This window comes from Salvelinus sp. IW2-2015, linkage group LG36 (assembly GCF_002910315.2).
Source record: "Salvelinus sp. IW2-2015 linkage group LG36, ASM291031v2, whole genome shotgun sequence".
NCBI classification, from domain to species: Eukaryota; Metazoa; Chordata; class Actinopteri; order Salmoniformes; family Salmonidae; genus Salvelinus; species Salvelinus sp. IW2-2015.
In genome coordinates, this window is record NC_036875.1 from 9,419,105 (window position 1) to 9,443,460 (window position 24,356).

A 24,356-nucleotide genomic window follows, 5' to 3' on the forward strand; every position below is an offset into this window, starting at 1 on the left:
GCTTGACCATGAAGAGGCAGGGCATTCTACCTCACACATTTATAGTTTGTTTCTTGCTTTATACGTGTGGGTCGGCTGTAACTCACGCTACGTTTATAGCTAATCTCTTGCTATATACAGTTGAAGTCGGAAGTTTACATACACCTTAGCCAAATACATTTAAACTCAGTTTTTCACAATTCCTGACATTTAAATCCTAGTAAAAATTCCCTGTCTTAGGTCAGTTATGAGCACCACTTTATTTTAAGAAAATGAAATGTCAGAATAAGAGTAGAGAGATATATTTCAGCTTTTATTTCTTTCATCACATTCCCAGTGGATCAGAATTTTACATACTCAATTAGTATTTGGTAGCATTGCCTTTAAATTGTTTAACTTGGGTCAAACGTTTCGGGTGGCCTTCCACAAGCTTCTCACAATAAGTTGGGTGAATTTTGGCCCATTCCTCCTGACAGAGCTGGTGTAACTGAGTCAGGTTTGTAGGCCTACTTGCTCGCACACACATTTTCAGTTCTGCCCACACATTTTCTATAGGAATGAGGTCAGGGTTTTGTGACGGCCACTCCAATACCTTGACTTTGTTGTCCTTAAGCCATTTTGCCACAACTTTGGAAGTATGCTTGGGGTCATTGTCCATTTGGAAGACCCATTTGCGACCAAGCTTTTAACTTCCTGACTGATGTCTTGAGATGTTGCTTAAATATATCCACATAATTTTCCTGCCTCATGATGCCATCTATTTTGTGAAGTGCACCAGTCCCTCCTGCAGCACAACATGATGCTGCCACCCCCGTGCTTCACGGTTGGGATGGTGTTCTTCGGCTTGCAAGCCTCCCCCTTTTTCCTCCAAACATATCGATGGGCATTATGGCCAAACAGTTCTATTTTTGTTTCATCAGACCAGAGCACATTTCTCCAAAAAGTACGATCTTTGTCCCCATGTGCAGTTGCAAAACGTAGTCTGGCTTTTTTAATGGCAGTTTTGGAGCAGTGGCTTCTTCCTTGCTGAGCGGCCTTTTCAGGTTATGTCGATATAGGACTCGTTTTACTGTGGATATAGATACTTTGTACCTGTTTCCTCCAGCATCTTCACAAGGTCCTTTGCTGTTGTTCTGGGATTGATTTGCACTTTTCCCACCAAAGTACGTTCATCTCTAGGAGACAGAATGCGTCTCCTTCCTGAGCGGTATGACAGCTGCGTGAACCCATTGGGGTTTATACTTGCGTACTATTGTTTGTACAGATGAACGTGGTACCTTCAGGCGTTTGGAAATTGCTCCCAAGGATGAACCAGACTTGTGGAGGTCTACAATTTTTTTTCTGCTGATTTCTTTTGATTTTCCCATGATGTCAAGCAAAGAGGCACTGAGTTTGAAGGTAGACCTTGAAATACATCCACAGGTACACCTCCAATTGACTCAAATGATGTCAATTAGCCTATCAGAACCTTCTAAAGCCATGACATCATTTTCTGGAACTTTCCAAGCTGTTTAAAGGCACAGTCAACTTAGTATATGCAAACTTCTGACCCACTGGAAGTGTGAAACAGTGAATTATAAGTGAACAATTGTTGGAAAATTGTTGGAAAAATTACTTCTGTCATGCACAAAGTAGATGTCCTAACCGACTTGCCAAAACTATAGTTTGGTAACAAGACATTTGTGGAGTGGTTGAAAAACGAGTTTTAATGACACCAACCTAAGTGTATGTAAACTTCCGACTTCAACTGTACGTGGTTGGCAGGACTTAAGGGGACGTGTGTTTATAACCGTGCTTAGTCCTGCAATGGTCACCTCTCGTTAATCTAGCTACTTTGCATAGCTCGTTCACCGTGGTACACACAGGAGTCTAGGCAAGATGGCTGCACCCTGTGAGAGATGAAACGCGGTGCGCCTTGCGACACCTAGTTCACTCTCAGTGGAGAACTGCAAGCCCGCTGGAGCGAAACATACAGTCTCCAGATCTTGCGGGGTAGGCGCGGTCCTCAAACCCGAAGGCTATAACCGGGAGGATTCCGGTGGACAGACAAGTTACACAGACAACTAAGACAAACCCTCAGCGCCGCAATACTGGTAGTCCAAACCGAGTATCGCCCAGGTTGGTACACTGTCACAAGTAATTAAAACAAGGACGAAAACCCAAACGAGATGGCACAAGCCAAATCGAGTGGGGGGACAGCAGAGCACCCTGATGGAGAAGCTTGTTTTGCCAACAATACATACCATGGAGTCATGCATTGCAAAGGACAACTCAAAATGTATCTTGGTGATATGTCCAGTCAGGTCCATAATTATTGGCATCCTTGATAAAGACAAAAAAAAGATAAGGGTGCCCCGTTTTCAATACCCTAGCACACTCCCCTTGTGAGGATAACCATAGCACCGTTTCTAATCCAAGTGCTAATGTTTTTTATCAATCTCCAGGCGGTGCTATGGTCAGATGACATGAAAATAGAGCTCTTTGGCCACGCACACCAGTGGTGAGTCTGGCGTCGAAAAACGGAAGCATATGCAGAAAAGCACCTCATACCTAAGGTCAAATATGGTGGGGTATCTTTGACGTTATGGGGCTATTTTGCTTCCACTGGTCCTGTGGCCTTTGTTAAGGTCAACAGCATCATGAACTTTACCAAGTATCAGAACAATTTAGATAAAAACCTAGTTGCCTCTGTCAGGAGGCTGACACTTGGCCGCAAGTAGATATTCCAGCATGACAATAACCCCAAGCACACATCAGAATCCACAAAGAAATGTTTAATTGACCACAAAATCAACATTTTGCAATGGCCATCTCAAGTCTCCGGACTTGAACCCCATTGAAAACCTGTGGTTTGAATTGAAGATGGCAGTCCATAAGCGCAGACAAAGGATAACAAGAAGGATCTGGAAATATCCTGTATGGAGGAATGGTCTAAGATCCCTCCCAATGTGTTCTCCAATCTCAGAAACATAAAGGGGAGGGTGATAGAGTATTGAAAACAGGGATGCCAATCATTTTGACCCCTATCTTTTTTAGATTTTTTGAAATTAGGCTACTTGTTCAACCACATCTATTTCTCTGAGCAATTGTATTAGTATAACATTTCCAAATTTTCTGGAGCATGCAATATAGCTCAGTATTTATATTATTTATTTTATACAGTCTTTTTTGCTCATCTTTATCAAGGGTTCCAATAATTATGGACCTGACTGGATCTTGACTCTGAAATCATCCATGTACTGCCAGGCATATGGCTGTGCTGCCAGACATAATCCTAATGCAGTGCAAGTCTAACCTTGTCATTATGTTTAAATAATGAGCAGTTGACATTTTACGGTCCTTGATTTGTTCAGTGGGTGGATGGGGACAATTTGGTTAGAAACAACCATTTCAGGGACAACAACATCTCCTTCTCAAAAACTCACATTTGATAAGATTAGAATGCTAGAATTACCATGGAGATACTAGTGTAATAAAGTAATACAAAATGTCATAATAAAGTAATAGAAAATAATGTACTAAAGCAGTATTCTTTCTATGTTGAACAGTTATTTTTCAAAGTTGAAAATAGCCTTAATATCACCAGTACAGAAACTGCACTCAGTGTAGAGCTGCTGCTACACACCTTGCACGTCATTTTAGCTGCTTGCAACAGAGTTGCTTTTCTATTGCTTTGTGAAACAACCCCTGTGATATTAATATGTGTCAACATACTGAATTGTAACTGGTTGCATTCTACCGTCATATCATACTGCGCTATGATTGGTTAAGACCACCCAGGTCATGAGGTTATTTTCCGTCGATCATGACCGAAGACACATGAACATGCCAGTTATAGCTAGCTAATAAAGAGCTATGTTGTTTTATAAAGATCCTGTCGTACTGCATTTTATACAAAGCGTGCAAAGCAAGACACCCCCCTGACACTAATAAGCTGCTCATCTGCAACTTGGATGCATCCAGATGAAATTTCAACTTTGATTGGCTGTTGCTTGCAACTAGTTGCGCAAAACAAACCCTTTTGTCACATGATCCATTCGAAGGTTCAGAATTTCGACCAATTTGTCATGTCAACACAGCTGTCAGTGCTGTGCAGCACAACCCACGATCTGTGTTGACAGAACAGAGACTAGCACCACAGATAGAACAATGAGACAGATATTTCACCAGATGTATAGATGTGAAGCATCCGCTTGGCGTTTCCACTCACTACCAAATGTGGTAGTGAGAGGAAACCCACTAGCCGGCAATGCGAGAAGATGGATTTTACTGTATTGAGATGGATTTTGGCTGACATTCTGCTAATTGAACTGTGTTAGCTATCTTAGTTCGTTGCTAGTTTGGTTAGCTTGTTGCTAGCTAGCTAGCTGTCTTGGTGTTTGCAATGTCATTTTGGCTAGCTAGCAATATTTTACAGGCTGCATGTCTTATATATCCTTGCTGTTACAATAACTAAATGGTTGGATAAACAAATAATTTGTGAAACCACAACGTAATGCAGCAGGTGACATGGGGTGAGTTTGGAATTCTCAAACAAGCAGCTTCAATTTGATTGGCTCTTGCATGCAATTTTAATCGCGTTTGAGTTGCGGCAAGTAGCCTAGTGGTTAGAGCGTTGGGCCAGTAACCGAAAGGTTGCTGGATCAAATCCCCGAGCGGACAAAGTAAAAATCTGTCGTTCTGCCCCTGAACAAGGCAGTTAACCCACTGTTCCCCGGTAGACCGTCATTGTAAATAGGAATTTGTTCTTAACCGACTTGCCTAGTTAAATAAAGATTACATTTTTTTAAATGAGTTGCTTCATGTAACAGCAAAGTTGCTTGAGATGTTGTCACTTGCAACCATAGGAGGTTGGTGGCACCTTAACTTGGGAGGAAGGGCTTGTGGTAATAAATGCAACTAAAATTGTATGAAGTTGCTTTGTGTAACCCCAGGCGAAAGCTTAAGTGGTGTCATGTTTGTTTGACCTGGTGGTCTTAGCTATCCCCAATACAGCAATAGTCTTTGAGTGTCCTCATCTAGTAAGATGTCTTGCAACATCGACAGAGTGAGAACTGTACACAGAGTCATATGTGAACACAAGTCGACAACCCAAGTCAAGTATTTCATAACATGTCTTTCCCTTTTACCTAAAAGCCTATTCTACCACATGTCCCAGTAGAGCAAAGAAATCACTCAACGAAAAGTGCAAAACAACAGGAAATCAGCCTCTAACCTCCATTGCCCTACTGGTTAAAAGATACTGGAATGTTTTTCAACATGCATATCAGTTGGATGCACTTGGGACATATCTACTTCCCCATGTGCTTTGAGTAGGCCACTAATCTTTTTTTGTCTAATGTTGGGAGGCTACTTTGGGGGCTGCATGTGTTAGGGAAGCTATCTCAAGTCATTCATCATTTTTGACAAATTCAAATGTTCTTATCCAAATCACAATACCTCCATCTCAATATTTATGAGATGGTATGAAAGTATGCACATTTATAGAAATCAACGTCAGCTGTTTGAAATAAAGACTACCTTGTTTCATTTTTCCCCAAAACACAGACAACTCCAATGGTTTGCCTCAACACGGAGGCAGTCATTCTGACAAGACAGATACAGTATTTTGCACGCACAGAGACATGTTAGTATAGATTTTCTGTATGTTTTTACATTTCTAAAGGACTCTTTGAAGACTAGCCCTTGGTGGGCTAAAAGAGATCCTAATAAAATAAAACGTCTAACATTCCAACTGTAATGGGCTAACGTCATCTCATCTGCCCTTTGCACTTTCAATCATGTGGTCTACTCTTTACAATAAGAACCATAAACATAGCAGCAGTGGTGTAAAGTACTTAAGTAAAAATACTTGAAAGTACTACTTTAGTACTTTTTGGGGTATCTGTACTTTACTATTTATATTTTGACAACTTTTACTTCACTACATTCCTAAAGAAAATAATGTACTTTCTACTCCATAGATTTTCCCTGACACCCAAAAGTACTCGTTACATTTTGAATGCTTAGCAGGACAGAAAAATTGTCTAATTCACACACTTATCAAGAGAACATCCCTGGTCATCCCTACTGCCTCTGATCTGGCGGACTCACTAAACACAAATGCTTAGTTTGTAAATTATGTCAGAGTGTTGCAGCGTTCCCCTGACTGTCCGTAACTTTTAAAAAAAGAAAATGGAGCCTTCTGGTTTGCTTAATAAACTCAGCAAAAAAAGAAATGTCCCTTTTTCAGAACTTTTATAGAAAATTCGTAAAAATCCAAATAACTTCCTAGATCTTCATTGTAAAGGGTTAAAAACACTGTTTCCCATGCTTGTTCAATGAACCATAAACAATTAATGAACATGCACCTGTGGAACGGTCGTTAAGACACTAACAGCTTAGAGACGGTAGGCAATTATGGTCACAGTTATGAAAACTTAGGACACTAAAGAGGCCTTTCTACTGACTCTGAAAAACATCAAAAGAAAGATGCCCAGGGTCCCTGCTCATCTGCGTGAACGTGTCTTAGGCATGCTGCAAGGAGGCACAAGGACTGCAGATGTGGCCAGGGCAATAAATTGCAATGTCCGTACTGTGAGACGCCTAAGACAGCGCTATAGGGAGACAGGACGGACAGCTGATCGTCCTCACAGTGGCAGACCACGTGTAACAACACCTGCACAGGATCGGTACATTCGAACATCACACCTGAAGGGACAGGTACAGGATGGCAAAAACAACTGCCCGATTTACACCAGGAACGCACAATCCCTCCATCAGTGCGCAGACGTTCCCCAATAGGCTGAGAGAGGCTGGACTGAGGGCTTGTAGGCCTGTTGTAAGGCAGGTCCTCACCAGACATCACCGGCAACAACGTCGCCTATGGGCACAAACCCACCGTTGCTGGACCAGACAGGACTGGCAAAAAGTGCTATTCACTGACGAGTCGCGGTTTTGTCTCACCAGGGGTGCTGGTCAGATTTGCGTTTATCGTCGAAGGAATGAGCGTTACACCGAGGCCTGTACTCTGGAGCGGAAGCGATTCGGAGGTGGAGGGTCCGTCATGGTCTGGGGCGGTGTGTCACAGCATGACAATGCCACCAGCCATACTGCTCGTTCTGTGCATGATTTCCTGCAAGACAGGAACATCAGTGTTCTGGCCATGGCCAGCGAAGAGCCCGGATCCCAATCCCATTGAGCACATCTGGGACCTGTTGGATCGGAGGGTGAGGGCTAGGGCCATTCCCCCAGAAATGTCTGGGAACTTGCAGGTGCCTTGGTGGAAGAGTGGGGTAACATCTTACAGCAAGAACTGGCAAATCTGGTGCAGTCCATGAGGAGATGCACTGCAGTACTTAATGCAGCTGGTGGCCACACCAGATACTGACTGTTACTTTTGATTTTGACCCCCCTTTGTTCAGGGACACATTATTCCATTTCCGTTAGTCACATGTCCATTTCCGTTAGTCACATGTCTCAGTTGTTGACTCTTGTTATGTTCATACAAATATTTACACATACATGTAAATAAATGCAGGTGACAGTGAGAGGATGTTTCTTTTTTTGCTGAGTTTAAGGAATTTGAAATTATTTATACTTTTATTTTACTACTTAAGTATATTTTAGCAATTACATTAACTTTTGATACTTAAGTATATTTAAAACGAAATACTTTAGGACTTTTATTCAAGTAGTATTTTACTGGGTGACTCACTTTTACTTGAGTCATTTTCTATTAAGGCATCTTCACTTTTACTCAAGTATGACAATTGGGTACTTTTTCCAACACTGCATAGCAGTAACACTTTATTTGGATAGTAACATTTTAACTAACCATTTACTAAACCTAGCCATAAACTTACCCTAACTTTAACACTTATTCTAGACCTCACCCTAATCGTAACCTTAGCAAGCAGTTGCTTATCAACATGTTCAACTTCATTAAAAAAAACAAGTTTTCCCATCTCAAAATGTACTATAGTAAGTGCCTATTAAGTGCCAAATAAAAGGTAACAGGGTTGACCATTTCATCTTAAAATCAGCCATAAACTCCCTTGTGACATGGGGAATGGAAGCTTGTTGTGTACAACAGGGAGTGACAATTGAATGCAAGCTTAACAAAATAAATGTTAAAATATTTCTAACCTATGGGTAACAGGGGTTGGACATGTTATGCTCGACCCACTCAGTTTTCCACCACAAAACACCAGAAAATGGCCAAAAAGAGTAGATCCAGCTCACCTGATTTTACACTGTGATTTGACTATTAGATGTTCAATGTCTCTTTTGAAGAAAAAAAAATATTTAAAAGGAATATATTAAAATGAGAGTTTAGTTCACATAACAGGGTTGACCTTAAAATGAGGGACAGACATAAATAAATGACGGGTCGCCACTGAGCTCGGGCAATTTGGAAGCAGTTGAACCGCTCTGCTTCAGTACATATAATCAATCTGGTAACCAGGGGAACTGTTATTAAGGGCTGAGAACAGGCTCTGATGAATAGAGGATAGAGTGTAGTCAGTACATCTCTTAAATAGAGCGGCCTCAGCAAGTGTACGGTTTCTTTTCCAAAACATCAGCAGGCAATTCAACATCCTAATCCAATCATAACCAAAGGGGGTCAACAAATGATGAATGTTACTTTCAAGAATGTTGCTTTCTCTATGTGTTTGATTATTTTTCACATAAAACACCAGGGTCTAAAATGATAATGATGATTGGTATGCGATGTACTTACATGTATATTGGATTCTGGTAATGCAGTTATTACTAACCCTGGACCTGAAGAAGTAAACGATGTTCAAGCCCAGCACTAAAACACCTGATTCAACTACTCTAAGCTCCTCATGACACTCACTGTATATAATACTTGTATAGAACAAGTCAGATATGTCAAATCAGAGGATATGAAGAGTACAGGATCTTCTATTCTAGGATATTGGGCTATTTAGGGATTCCAAAAAGTGAGAGAAAAAAATATTCTGAAATCTGTCTTGCCTACTACTTAAAATGCATACTGTGTACTAATCGTACTACATACTATTTATAACGTTCTGTTTAAAATAAATGTAATGCATTAAGCAATAAAAAACAGCATAATAGGCTCCTCCGTTTGAGAATATGTCATCTAATACGAAATTGCATTCATTCCCGCCATTCATTTTGGTACAGAGCGTCCCCTCAGCTGATTATCAGCTATTGTCAGACAGACGTGGGCCTCAAAATATGATTCTCGTCCTCAATAGTGTGCAGCGAGTTCTACTAGGTGAAAAGCGGAAAGGAGTATGACATCCTGGCATTTAAAGCACAATAAAAAAAAAATGAAATTTCATACTATAAAAAAAAGAAAAGTGCATTCCCAAAATGCCTACTATTTAGAACGCAAGTACCTGTATTCAGACATGGCCATAGCCTTTTCTCACAGGGTATCTTGCCTAATCTCTCAAAACCTTGAGCAGGAATTGAAACCATAATGATATGGCAATATATTCTAACAGTATTTGTCAATATCATAACTTCATAATGTTGTTTTTTTATAGCTTTGGTACTATTTTCACAAGTAACACTTGTAACGCAGCCAGTCTTACATTCAAAACCTTCATTGTGCATACATTTTGTTTGTAGACATCTTTCACCACACAACCTATTGATCCAAAATATAAGTTTACTGGGAAATATGATGAGGACATTGGTTAAATCACCAAAACACAACGTAATGATATCTTCTCAATTTAGTTCCTTTAACAACCAGTTAATTCAAAAGCAAACATTTTTTAGATACATATTTAAAAATAGCCCTTTGAATGTAGTATGCTAAATTACACTGTTTCACATTAGGCAATACACTTGCACTACCAATTAAAATTGGACTGAACATCACATTTCCATAATTTCTATCCCATGTGTGATCAAAGAAGACATCATTCACAATGTAATCAAATTAAAGAAATTAAAGAAACTATGTTTAGCAGGCACTAGTTTGCATCAAGACTGTTTTGAGTATTTGGCCATAGGTGCTCATCGAAAGCTCAGTAAATATCCTCATTGTTCATGAACCCGGAGGAAAACCTTTTGTCACGACGGATCTAAGCCTGACATACAATGCCTTCAGAAAGTATATGCCCCTTGACTTTGAAAGTTTCTACAAGTGCAGTCAAAAATAACATCAAGTGTTATAATGAAACTGGCTCTCATGAGGACCGCCACAGGAATAGAAGACCCAGAGTTACCTCTGCTGCAGAGGATAAGTTCATTAGAGTTACCAGCCTCAGAAATTGCAGACCAAATAAATGCTTCAGAGTTCAAATAACAGACACATCAACTGTTCAGAGTACACTGCGTGAATCAGGCCTTCATGTTCGAATTGCTGCAAAGAAACCACTACTAAAGGACCCCAATAATAATAAGAGACTTGCTTGGGCTAAGAAACCCGAGAAATGGACATTACACAGGTGGAAATCTGTCCTTTGGTCTGGAGTCCAAATTTGAGATTTTTGGTTCCAACCGCTGTGTCTTTGTGAGGCGCGGTGTGGGTGAACGGATGATCTTCGCATGTGTATTTCCCACCGTAAAGCACGGAGGAGGTTTTATTGTGTGGGGGTGCTTTGCTGGTGACTCGGTCTGTGATTTATTTAGAATTCAAGGCACACTTAACCAGCATGGCTACCACAGCTTTCTGCAGCGATATCCCATCTGGTTTGCGCTTAGTGGGACTATCATTTGTTTTTCAACAGAACAATGACCCAAAACACACCTCCAGGCTGAGTAAGGGCTATTTGACCAAGAAGGAGAGTGATGGAGTGCGACATCGGATGACCTGGCCTCCACAATCACCCGACCTCAACCCAATTGAGATGGTTTGGGATGAGTTGGACTGCAGAGTGAAGGAAAAGTGCTCAGCATATGTGGGAATTCCTGCAAGACTGTTGGAAAAGCATTCATTATGAAGCTGGTTGAGATAATTCCAAGAGAGTGCAAAGATGTCATCAAGGCAAAGGGTGACTACTTCGAAGAATCTCAAATATATTTTGATTTATTTTAAGTTAAAACTTCTTATGGATCAAATCCCTTTAGCGGGATCGATTTGACAACACCCGGTGAAATGGCAGAGCGCCAAATTCAAATTAAATTACTATAAATATTCAACTTTCATGAAATCACACATGCAATACACCAAATTAAAGCTACACTTGTTGTTAATCCAGTGTCAGATTTCAAAAAGGCTTTACGGCGAAAGCAAAACATGCTATTATCTGAGGACAGCACCCCATCAAACATAATCATAATTCATAATTCATAATCATAATTCAACCCGCCAGGCGCGACACAAAACTCAGATATAATTCATGCCTTACCTTTGACGACCTTCTTCTGTTGGCACTCCAATATGTCCCATAAACATCACAAATTGTCCTTTTGTTCGATTAATTCCATCGTTATACATCCAAAATGTCAATTTATTTGGCACGTTTGATCCAGAAAAACACTGGTTCCAACTCACGCTACATGACTACAAAATCTCTCATAAGTTACCTGTAATCTTTGTCCAAACATTTCAAACAACTTTCGGAATTCAACTTTAGGTATTTTTTTCCGTAAATAATTGATAAAATTTAAGACGGGAGAAACTGTGTTCAATACCGGACGAAAACAAAGTGAAGCACGTTCCAGGTCGTGCGCACCAAAACATTAGAGTGCACCTGGAGTGACACAGGAATATAACAGGGCTACTTCTTCATTTCTCTAAAGAAAAACCTCAACCAACTTCTAAAGACTGTTGACATCTAGTTTAAGCTATAGGAACTGCAAGAATATTTCTATTAAAAACAGCCTTGCCATAGAAAACCAATGGAAAACAGATTGACATCAACAACAAAAAATTCCCTGGATAGATTGTGCTCGGGGTTTCGCCTGCCAAATCAGTTCTGTTATACTCACAGACTTTATTCAAACAGTTTTAGAAACTTTAGAGTGTTTCTATCCAAATCTACCAATTATATGCATATCCAAGCTTCTGGGCCTGAGTAGCAGGCAGTTTACTTTGGGCACATTTCATCCGGATGTGAAAATAGCGCCCAATTAACTGTTTTATTTTGGTTACTACATTATTCCACATGTGCTATTTCAGAGTTTTGATGTCATCACTATTATTATACAATGTAGAAAAGAGTAATAATAAAGAAAAACCCTTGAATGAGTAGATGTTCTAAAACTTTTGACTGATAGTGAGTGAGTGAGTGAGTGGAGTGTTGTTTCTCTTTGCTTATTTGAGCTGTTCTTGCCATAATATGGACTTGGTCTTTTACCAAACAGGGCTATCTTCTGTATACGACCCCTACCTTGTCACAACACAACTGATTGGCTCAAATGCATTAAGAAGGAAAGAAATTCCGCAAATTAACTTTTAACAAGGCACACCTGTTAATTGAAATGCATTCCAGGTGACTACCTCATGAAGCTGGTTGAGAGAATGCCAAGTGTGTGCAAAGCTATCATCAGGCAAAGGGTGGCTACTTTGAAGAATTTCAAATATAAAATATATATTTTTTGGCTACAACATGATTCCATGTGTGTTATTTCATAGTGTTTATGTCATCACTAATATTCTACAATGTATAAAATAGTAAAAATAAAGAAAAACCCTTGAATGAGTAGGTGTGTCCAAACTTCTGACTGGTACTGTATATGGAAAATAAAACTATTATATTTTGGTTAGACAATTATACAACCCTCTGAGTCAATACAGGTTATAATCACCTTTGGCAGTGATTACAGCTGTGAGTCTTTCTGGGTAAGTCTCTAAGAGCTTTCCAAACCTAGATTGTGCAACATTTGTCCAATTCTTCAAGCTCTGTAAAATGTGTGGTTGTTTATCATTGCTCGGCAACCTTTTTCAGGTCTTGCCATAGATTTTCAAACAGATTCAAGTCAAAACTCTAACTAGGCCACTCAGGAACATTCACTGTCTTCTTGGTAAGCAACTCCAGTGTAGATTTGGCCTTGTGTTTTAGTTTATTGTCCTGCTGAAAGGCAAGTTCATCTCCCAGTGTCTGGTTGAAAGCAGACTGAACTAGGCTTTCCTCTCTGAGCTTGCCTATGCTTAGCTCCATTTAGTTTTGTTTTTATCCTGAAAAACTCCACAGTCCTTAACAAATACAAGCATACCCATAACATGATGCAGCCACCAGTATGCTTAAACATATGGAGAGTGGTACTCAGTAATGTGTTGTATTGGATTTGCCCCAAACATAACACTTTGTATTCTGGACAAAATGGTAATTGCTTTGCCACATTTTTTTGCAGTACTTTAGTGCCTTGTTGCAAACAGGATGCATGTTATGGAATATTTTTTATTCTGTACAGGCTTCCTTGTTTTCACTCTGTCCATTAGGTTAGCATTGTGTACAATGTGGTTGATCCATCCTCAGTTTTCTCCTATCACAGCCATTAACCTCTGTAACTGTTTTAAAGTCACCATTGGCCTCTCTGGCAACTGATTTAGGAAGGACACCTGTATCTTTATAGTGACCATCCAAAGTGTAATTAATAACTTCACCATGCTCAAAATTGTAAAAAATAAAAATAAAAAAGGGGATATTCAATGTCAGCTTTTTATTTTTACCCATCTACCAATAGGTGCCCTTCTTTGAGAGACATTGGAAAACCTCCCTGATCTTTGTAGTTGAATCTGTGTTTGAAATTCCAGGCTCGACTGAGGGACCTTACAGATAATTGTATGCGTGGGGTACAGAGATGAGGTAACAAAGGGGTTGAATACTAATTGCCTCAAGACACTTCAGCTTTTCATTTATTTTTTTATGTTTAAAAAAATCTAACAACATAATTCCACTTTGACATTATGGGGTATTGTGTGTAGGCTTAGTGACAAATGAAATCTCAATGTAAACCATTTTAAATTCAGGCTGTAACATAACAAAATGTGGTAAATGCCAAGATATGTGAATACTTTCTGAAGGCACTGGATTGAAATCATTGCATGCCTCATCCACGGCCTGAAGGAGGGTGGTACGCTCATCGGGATGGCAATCATACATCTTCCACCTGTATTGTAATTGTGTMTTGTATTTTACAGTATCTTATTGTACTTATGTATTGTAGTGGTCCTAAGAGCATGGCACTAGCAACACCAGTTTTCCCACTGGGGTCACATACCAAAATGTGTGGACTGTAAATGGCATATATTACAGTAGTACTGTACTGTATTGGCCAATGCAATTTTAGTAAAGCAGTGGTGAAAAGTGAGTGTATCATTTTGTGTGTTGTACTTAGTCAATTGAAAATTGCCATTCTGATGATCTGTTTTGAATTTGACTAAAAGTTGTGAAAATTTACCACATACTTGCAAAAATTGCACCAAAAGTGATAATAAATAAAACTAACTACCAAAGCTTCATAACTACCTGGATGCAGATGCAGGGTCTCGTTGTTGCAGAAGTCTGTGAAGCAGCAGTGCCTCTTTGAGACGTTCCGGGAGCTGTAGCAGAAGACTTGTCCCCTCATCTCGGCCGGGGACAGACAGGACTTGACAGCCTCCTCCTTCCCGTTGATCAGCATCACAGAGTTCCAGCAGGCCCCGTCCGCGCCTGTCTCACAGGTGTTGTTGGTACATAGCTGGCACACACACTTCAGAGCTGAAACAGGGTGACATCAGACGTCTGGCTTAAGACATTTCTTAGTACACTCCTACGTTTGTGATTTTCTAGAGCCTTTCTTGCCAGGCTTTGCATATCACTTAGACGTCTGAAGAACATTAACAGCTGTATAACTCATGTTTCAGAACAAGCCATCTCAGCTACAGCATGGAAAACAGTATTTTTTTAATCAATTCAGTGGCAGGGGAAACAAGTATAATGCCTGTTCATTTAGAACCCAGATATTAACACCCAGATGATCTTGTGCTCTTCTTGGAGATTCTACCCACTCCTGTCCTGATTCGATGAGGACAGCATGGCTCTCCTACTTGTGAGGTAGGTCTATACTATCGGTCTGTGTCCATCTTTTATAAGGGCAGAGAGGTTTTCCTGATTGGACCTGCAGGGAATCTCTCAGATCATTCTCTCAGGTCCCTGCTACATGTCTGAGCGAAGCTCGATTTCTCTGAATATCAGAACGCCGTCAGATGTTCGCCAACACTACTGATGGGAAGATGAATAGACTAATCCATTCCAAATGTATGTTGTGTTCAAAACAGTGAAATGTGGTAATGACTTCACTTGTCCATATTTTACATATGCCTTTACAAGATTCCTGGGTGACTTCCTCCATCACGAAGTTGGAATTTCACTTTTTAATAAGAGTATGAATTCATTTTTTGTATATATACACTGTCACAAAAGTATTTGGGCCCGTTTCCCAGATTGCGTCTATTCCTGACAAAGCGAGCAACCTTTTTTGCTGCAGAAGTAGGCATCAAATGGGTCTGGCTACCTGACACTGACTAAATGATGACCAAAACACACCTTAAATGCAGGGTCAGTCCCTGATAATATGTACTCTATTGTCCCTTAACTTACAGAGAACGGAAACGTGTCTTTATGCTCACAACTCAACCGAGACACACACACACATACCCCTGAGGGTCTGGAAGCAATGGGTCAGCTGCAGTGCAAAGCCCCTAGAGCAATGGGATCTAGGATGATGCCAGCAGCCCTCCAGTTGCCAGCGCACTCCAGATTTTGCCCGTCTGAGCTGGGATCGAAACTAGGCTTCCTACCTCCAGATTTTGCCTGTCTGAGCTGGGATCGAAACTAGGCTTCCTACCTCCAGATTTTGCCCGTCTGAGCTGGGATCGAAACTAGGCTTCCTACCTCCAGATTTTGCCTGTCTAAGGTGGGATCGAAACTAGGCTTCCTACCTCCAGATTTTGCCCGTCTGAGCTGGGATCGAAACTAGGCTACCTGCCGCTCCATCTACCATTGAGTGTTTACATTATACACTGCCCTTCCCATTAGCTATCGCGAAAGAAGAGGGTTGTATGGCAAGCATGGACAGGCACACTAAGATACAAGAGGGTTTCTAGCATAAGAGGCACTCTATTGTGAACAGTTGGATGTCTGGTAAATTATACCTACTCATAAAGTCAGCAAATTACACAGTGCCTATGTACAATAAAGATCTAACTAATGGGGAAACCAGCTCTGACATGCAGGCAACCTGTGGCTCTGGATACTATGTCTTGATTGCCATCTGTGGTTCACAATCATGACAAATCACTAAAACCACACTGCAATTATTACTACAAGCAGCTGATATACTGTAAATGGTCACCTCATAATTATCTTATAGTGATGATTGGGTCTCACTTGCTGTTCTTGCTTATCCCCATGGGCTTGTAGAATTTTGTATAATTATTAATTGTCATAACCACAGTTATCGTAATAATTGTTCATTTTTGTTGAAAAATGTAACCTTGTACTGCATCTTGAAATGTGTTAGACATACACTCCCTTCCTTATGTATTTGGACAGGGAAGCTAAAATGTTTACATTTGGCTCTATACTCCAGCATTTTAGATCAAATGTTTCATATGAGGCGACAGTACAGAATGTCATCTTATTTGAGGGTATTTTCATTCATATCTGTTTTACTGTTTAGAAATTAAAGCACTTATATCTAGTCCCCCTATTTGAAGAAGTCACAAGTATATTTGGGCAAAATTCACTTATAGTGTATTAAAGTAGTCAAAAGGTTAGAATTTACTTTAAGTTTAATGTATTTGCACAAAAGAAAACAGGTTATAAACACCAATATAGACTAAAAAAATATATATATACTTTTTTTAAAACAGTGTGCAGGTGTGGTTGGAAGCAATATACCACAGGAGGTTGGTGGCACCTTAATTGGGGATGACAGGCTCGTGGTAATGGCTGGAGCAGAATCAGTGGAATGGTATCAAATACATCAAACACATGGTTTCCAGGTTTGATGCCATTCCGTTTGCTCCGTTCCAGTCATTATTGAGCCGTCCTCCCCACAGCAGCCTCCACTGCAATATACAATATATACGTACAAAATAAAAATAAATAAAAAAGGTTTGTTAAAACAGATAAAACCTACTAATTATATATGTAAAAAAGTATCAGTAGTCACAAGAAAAAGAAAACGATTAAATGTGTGAGTGTGCGAGAGTTAGGCTATATGGGGGATGCCATGATTAAGAAAAATGATGAATAATTCATTAATAATGATGAGTGAGAAAGTTACAGAGGCTAGAACCAAACATGCTAACCTTTATCCCTCTAATCATTCATGATGGTAGCATCCACATAAATGTAAACATGTTCAGAAACATCTTCACGTGTGCTAGCAATGCAGAGGTCCTGGGTTCGAGCCGAATCAAAAGAAGGAGCGGTACTCACTAAGCAAGCACCGTGATGTCCTTTACTCAAGTAGGCCCTTCTTCGAAATAGCCGTAATCAGCAGAATACGTGCTAATGCCAGGATTTTAGATCATTTGACATAGATTCTGTAAAGTCTCTTAAACAGTCTGCACCATCAAGGCACAGACCATACAACATTGTGGTAGGATATAGTCCAACCAAAACCTTTGAAAATGCTTGGTATTTGAAAATGAGAGAAGATGAATGAGTAATATCCAACTGTTTTATGTAAATAGGCCTAAGTAAAAAAAAAATACCTCCTACTTTATCGGGGGCTTTACTGTTGAATGTAAAGAGCCTCTATTCATGAGTTAACATTACATCTACCCATTCATAGAAAATAAACTTCCATCATAGTACTGTAAATAAAAAGTTTTAAAAGCAACATAATAATAAAGAAACATGTAAAAGGTATTAACATTTGTGTTCGGTTCATTTTACAAAGGTGGAACAAACTGAGCCTCAGGAAAATACAATTCATTTTAACACTATAGAGTAAATTAGGTTTATGAAAGAGTAGCCTACAGCCTACACAAGTCATATTGCACATGAACCTGTGAACGTCTATCACGTTGATTCAAAATAAACCACGTTTAAGACTGATCTTTTGACATTAGCTATTTTTCAAATGATTACACAGTGTGTATATTGCATACTGTTCAGGGTCCAAAATGTGTTCACAAAAAGATATGTAGCAAACTGTATCATACATGAACGGCAGTCATCATATGACTGCGTCTACTCAAACTATCAGGCTGTAAATTTGAAGTCCAACTAACGAACGTTACAGCATAAACAGTACTCGACTTGGACTGAAATAGGTCCCGGTAATCATTTTGGGTGCCGGTAAGGTTTATATTTAGGTGCAGGAGCCGCACAATGCTTTTGAGCTAATATTCTATAAAAGGAACCGAAGCTCAAGCAGTAGAACGTTTGAGATGCCAGTACTCCGGTGAGCTCCTGACCGTCAAGAAATGAGCATAAAACAGAGCAAAAGAGCCTACAATTACCGCCTAAAATACCCATAATACATGCAGTGGTCGCACAGTTTAAATAAGAAACCCAGCGAACGTTTGTCATATAGCCTACCTGTGCTCAGCTGTGCGACAGATAGAAATATCAACGCCGCTTCAACCGTGGGGAGCCTGGTACGAGTCATGGCCGGAGGAGCACCATCTGCTTGGTTCGCGGACGCCTGTCTATACCGTTTTTCTAGAGTAAATCATTACTTTCGTGGTAAATCCGTCATGTGCACACTTCGCATTGCTCCACTAAATAACAAGTGAGAGAACTGAATACGCAGTAGGGTGATTTGCTCCGCCTCTGTTGACTGGAATTTAAAGGGATTAACGCTCAAGCCCACCGATAAAGACATACGAATGAGATAGTTCTGAACGAACGCCCCTTAACTGTCGAATGTCTGAGAAGTTGTCCTCTATAGCCTATGTCAATAGCAACCAGTTAATCGTGGAGCACATTTGTCTGTCATAAACACAAATTTGCGCCTACATTCAATAAGTTTACCATTTATAAATTGTCCTGTGCTAGGGTTAAGGATTTCCCCCAAAAATCATAGAGGTACAATTAAAACATGTTTGTGAGGACTGATGACCCAACCTCTGCATCTGGCACCACAATCAGCTGCATTCTCCTTTTCTCATTTACCTATTTAGGCATTTCAGAAGACAATATTGCCTTGCCGCAGTAAAGCAATATTGTCACCAGTCAAAACATCTAAGATAAAAGCCTATATAAAAAATAGATCCAAGTCTAAGATAAGCAATATTTTGTTTTCCCATTTTACTATCTATAAAGTCGTTAATAAATCGTTTCAAGTTTCAACGTTTATTCGTCACGTCAGTGGCGGTTCTAGCGTGTATGGCTCCCTGCGCGAACCCCCCCTTCGGCGCCCCCCCCCCTCCCCAAAAAAATGTATCATAACATTTAAAACTATATAAATATAAAAATATATACAAAAATAAGACTCATAAATATCAAAAATAAATAAAGAAATAAAATAATATATAAATACAAATAAAAAAGAAAACCTGATTATTACACTATTGCTAACAAAAAACACAATTCCTATCACACAAATAGAATAACACACTTATAAAGAAGAAAACCTGATTATTACACTATTGCTAACAAAAAACACAATTCCTATCACACAAATAGAATAACACACTTATAAAGAAGAAAACCTGATTATTACACTATTGCACTTCAAACAAGAAACACAGAAACTAAATTGCACAACTGCCATCTAAACCCTGACCTTTCTTGTCTTCCCTGATGCAAAGTCATCAATTACATCATCATAAGAAATCTGCCCAGCAATTGCATGGTTAATACTGATGACAGCAAGGCCACTAAGGCGTTCCTGTGACATTGTGGACCTCAGGTAGGATTTGATGAGCTTCAACTTTGAAAAGCTCCTCTCTGCTCCAGCTACGGTCAATGGAAGAGTAAAACAAATTCTCAGAGCAGTCCACAAACGTGGATACATTTCTGAGAGCTCCCTTTCGTGTATAAATATCAGCAGCTCAAGCAGGGTCATGGTCTTCGATGGCAAGTCAGGCAAGTTCTTCAGTTCCCGTGCAAGCTCTCTGCCATCCTGAGTGTTCTGAGTGTTCTTTATTGTGCAGTGTCATACTAAGAGCCTCACATTGTTCTGTCAGCTCCTCATTTGAGATACTTTGGCAGGTTGACAGCACTCCAAACTTCTCTCCCACATTTTCCAATATAGAAAATCTTTCCTGAAGGGCTGAGGTTGCAGCATCAACGACATTGATAAATGTCACCACCAGCTTCTTCAGTGCATCACTCAAAGACTCATCAAATGATTCGTATGAAAAGTGCCACTTTGTGGACCTCAGCCTTTTTTGTTGTAGAACGGCCTCTACATTCATACCCTCGCAAATATCCTTGGCTGATGTTTGTGCAGTCATAAAGCCTGTTGCCCTGTACAGTGGGGAGAACAAGTATTTGATACACTGCCGATTTTCAAAATCGGCAGTGTATCAAATACTTGTTCTCCCCACTGTAGTTGCTGAGACCTCTCTCTGTCTTTCTGAGAAGACTGACTGCAACATCCACATGCAGACTGGGAGACTGCATCAGCTTGCTCACATGTTGGATCTGGCTCAAGATGTCATACCACACCACTGTACAGATGCTGAAGCTGACAAGGACTGGGCCTCAATCTTTATCACAGGGTCTTTGGCTTGATCCTTCAACTCAATCAGTGCCTCTCTCACCGGTGCTGCCTGATACCTCAGTGGCTCGACACCCTTAACGTTACTCTCCCATCTTGTCTCAGTCTTTTTGTTTTTTTCAGGATGGCTCATCGCTGTGTGGAGGCTGAGAACAAGGTGTACAGTTTGTGTAAGATGCCAAAGTGGCATCGACAGAACTTTTAGCAGCATCAGCCACAACCAGGTTCAATGTGTGAGCCACACATCGCACAAATATAGCTCTTGGATTCATTTCCAGAGTCTGGCTTGGACACCTTTGTTTTTGCCTCTCATGTTGGCCCCGTTATCATAAGACTGTCCTCTGCAGTCCTCAAAAGGAATTTTTAGCTCCTCTAATCTTATGAGAATCAGGGATGCCAAATGTTGGCACGTGGACTCCTCTGCCTCCAGTAACCCCATAAAAATGTTCCTTTATGTGGGGCTCCTCATTCAGTGAGACAATTCTAATCACAACTGACAACTGTTCAGTGTGGCTGACATCTGGGGTGCAATCTAGAATGATAGAGAAAAATTGTCAGCTTGATATCACTCACCATTATTGAAATGACCTTGCTGCTCAACAAATCAATGAGTTCATTCTGTATTTGGTGGCCAAGGTAGCTGGTGGTGTGACTCGAGGTCCCTTTTTGGAACACGGTTATGGTGCTCTTTCATGACTGGATCAAATTGTGCCATCAGGTGAACCTCTGGGGAAATTTCCATTTGATGGAGAGTACAGTGTCTGTGTGTCCCCTTAGTGCCAGATTTCTAATTGCCAGAGACTGCACAATAGTAATCAGATGTGTCAACACCTCTCTCCATCTTATCCTCTCAGCCTCCATAAGTGCCATCTCATGCTTATCAATTTTTCCCCTTTTTTGATCCTCATTGCCAGTTCTTTCCATGTTTTCATGCAGTTTTGGTGTTCTGGACTGTTGTCGTGTGAAGTCAGCAAAGAACTTGCATGTTTCCAGTCCGTCAGTCCTGAGTTTGCTAAATTAATTTTCTTCTTAGAAACGAGTTTGCAGCAGAAGCACAAGAGGCTGTTTCTTTCAGAATACACCAACCAACTTCTAGGGATTTTTTCACCACTCACCAAGGTCTTCCTGAAATACTAGTGGTGGCAACTTCTTCCATCACTCTCATTCCTTGGGAAAACAAAGTTAGGTGGTACCTCAGTTGGTCCTCTGCAAACTAGTTGTGTCTGAATTCTGTCAGTCAGAACTGAAGGCCAGTCAGTAGGGTCTGTAGACAGTGGTTCATCCTCTGTCACGGATTTGGTGGGGATGCTGCTACAGTACAGGCATTTCTAATGGAGAGCACATGGGCATTAGTTTACACAGGTTATTCACAGCATTTATAGTGGTGGAACATCCCACATACATACCCAGTAATAATAAAATCATCATTGTTACCTACAATATGGAAACTTAAAACTTTGCAAAAGGGAAATTATTTATTTTGTTTATGCTATGCAGGGAAGCACACAAACACGTGCGTGTACCCACACACACACATGCACAAACACACCTGAAGAATCCTGCTGGGGAGAAGTGGAAGCGAATGGGTCTTCATTCTCATCCTCGGACAACATTTGTGAAGACACCGGTGTGGCTGAGGAGGTGGATGGCTCCTCATCCTGAGGTTCCGAGATCATTTCTGAAGAGGCCTGTGTGGCTGAGGAGGTGGATGGCTCCTCATCCTGAGGCTCCGAGATCATTTCTGAAGAGGCCTGTGTGGCTGAGGAGGTGGATGAGCTCTCATCCTGAGGCTCCGAGATCATTTCTGAAGAGGCTGTGTGGCTGAGGAGGTGGATGGCTTCCTCATTCTGAGGCTCCGAGATCATTTCTGAAGAGGCCTGTGTGGCTGAGGAGGTGGATGGGCTCCTCATCCTGAGGCTCCGGATCATTCTGAAGACGCTGTGGTGGCTGAGGAGGTAGAGATGCTCCTCATCCTGAGGCTTCCGAGATCATTTCTGAAGAGGCTTGTGGTGGCTGAGGAGGGTGGATGGCTCCTCATCCTGAGGCTCCGGGATCATTTCTGAAGAGGCCTGTGTGGCTGAGGAGGTGGATGGCTCCTCATCCTGGCCAGTGCCAGAGGGTGCTCCAAAATATTTCAGTAGTGCCCCTTAATTTGCATTGAAATACAGTATGTGAGTCTGACACCCTAAATACATCTGTTGCACAATTAAATATGCATGTCATTATGCACAATTTATCAAACTTTCAGAATAGGAACCAAATGAACCATACAACCTCGTTGGCTAATTCTAGGCAAAGGACACACCAAAATACTCAATATATCACAAAAGATACAAAATATCAGCATAATATAGACATCTTTTAACCTTTCAGTGATACCCATCCCGGATCCGGGAGCATCCTCATCAAAAAAGCTGACTAGCATAGCCTAGCCTAACGCGACAGGGATATCATAAAAGAGATAAAATTAATCACTAACCTTGAACAACTTCATCAGATGACAGTCTTATAACATCATGTTATACAGATACATTTATGTTTGTTTCGAAAATGGGCATATTATAGCTACAAATCGTGGTTATACATTGTGAATACGTAGCAACAATTCACCAAATTGTCCGGAGATATTTTGGACAGTCATCTAATCTAACCAAAGAACTCATCATAAACTTTACTAAAAAATACATGTTGTACAGCAAATGAAAGACACTGGTTTTTTTTAATAACTTTAGTACAACATACAGCAGCAGTATTGTGAGACAGTGCTCACATATTCTCCGCCTTGTTGGAGCCAACATTTACCACGAAAAATACGAAATAGGCGAGCGTAATAGTAAACGATAGTCTCTTGTATCAGGCATGTGTGAAAGCGTGCCTGTGCGAAACTCCTATATGTATATGCGTTGTGCAAGGGAGTCGGAGGTGCAGAATGATGTGCTAGTGTTATGAGATGGCATGAACTTCTGTTTCCAGGATTCATTCTTATGTCGAATTAGCAACTTTGACTGAAGCTCCGATTGTATGAGTGGGCGTGAGAATTTCCTCAAGACGCCTAGTATAATAGTAGCTCGAGTGAAACTCTTGTGTGTTGCGAAGAGAGGGGAAAAACTCCCGGTGAGCATTAAGTGCACCCACCACACTATATAATTGATAATGCTGTTTAAGAAAATAATATTACATCGGGAGATTGTGGTAGTCGAGCGCGCTGTACAGCGTGTCCACATCACGGGTACTGATGAAACGAAATATTAGTAACTGTGATGAACAGAGATTGTCACTTGATGTTTTCTCACACTCGTAATGCGGTGGCAAAGTGGAGGGAGTGAGAGTGGAGGGAGATCACGCGTCGTAACCTAAGTACTGTGGATAAGTAACAGATGTCGTAGTGTATACCGAATGCTTTTCAGAACAGACATGATGAGGGTCTCCTGCGCGACGTCGAATAATAACTGAAAAACAAAAAAAAAAGACCGGACCTGCACACTCAACAAGCTCCTTATTCGCCTCACATCAAGCTAGACACGCCCATTCAAACCTTCTACTGCCATGTTGACATCTAGTGGAAGGCGTATGCAGGTGCACTACAGATCCATAAATAAAAAGCCAGTTGAATAGGCAGGCCTGACACCGAGCCTCGTTTTTCAGATTTTTCACATTCCTCGATATGGATTTGGCTGACAAATGAGTATCTGTTTTACTCACAGACATATAATTCAACATTTTAGAAACTTCAGAGTGTTTTTCTAATCCCAATAGAATAATAATAAGCAATAGTA

At 40.6% G+C, this 24,356-nt stretch overlaps 1 protein-coding gene across 1 annotated transcript in view; it reads right to left on the reverse strand.

The window, feature by feature from the left end:
* Positions 1 to 18,583, reverse strand: part of LOC111959349 (activin receptor type-1C) — a 35,622-nt gene extending 17,039 nt beyond the window's left edge. The window contains exons 1-2 of the mRNA XM_023980849.2: positions 18,453 to 18,583; positions 14,385 to 14,615 (exon numbers count right to left, since the gene is read on the reverse strand). Of these exons, the coding sequence (XP_023836617.1) occupies positions 14,385 to 14,615; positions 18,453 to 18,522 (301 nt within the window). The 5' untranslated portion in view covers positions 18,523 to 18,583. The remainder of the gene's footprint in view (positions 1 to 14,384; positions 14,616 to 18,452) is intronic.
* Positions 18,584 to 24,356: the final 5,773 nt, after the last annotated feature.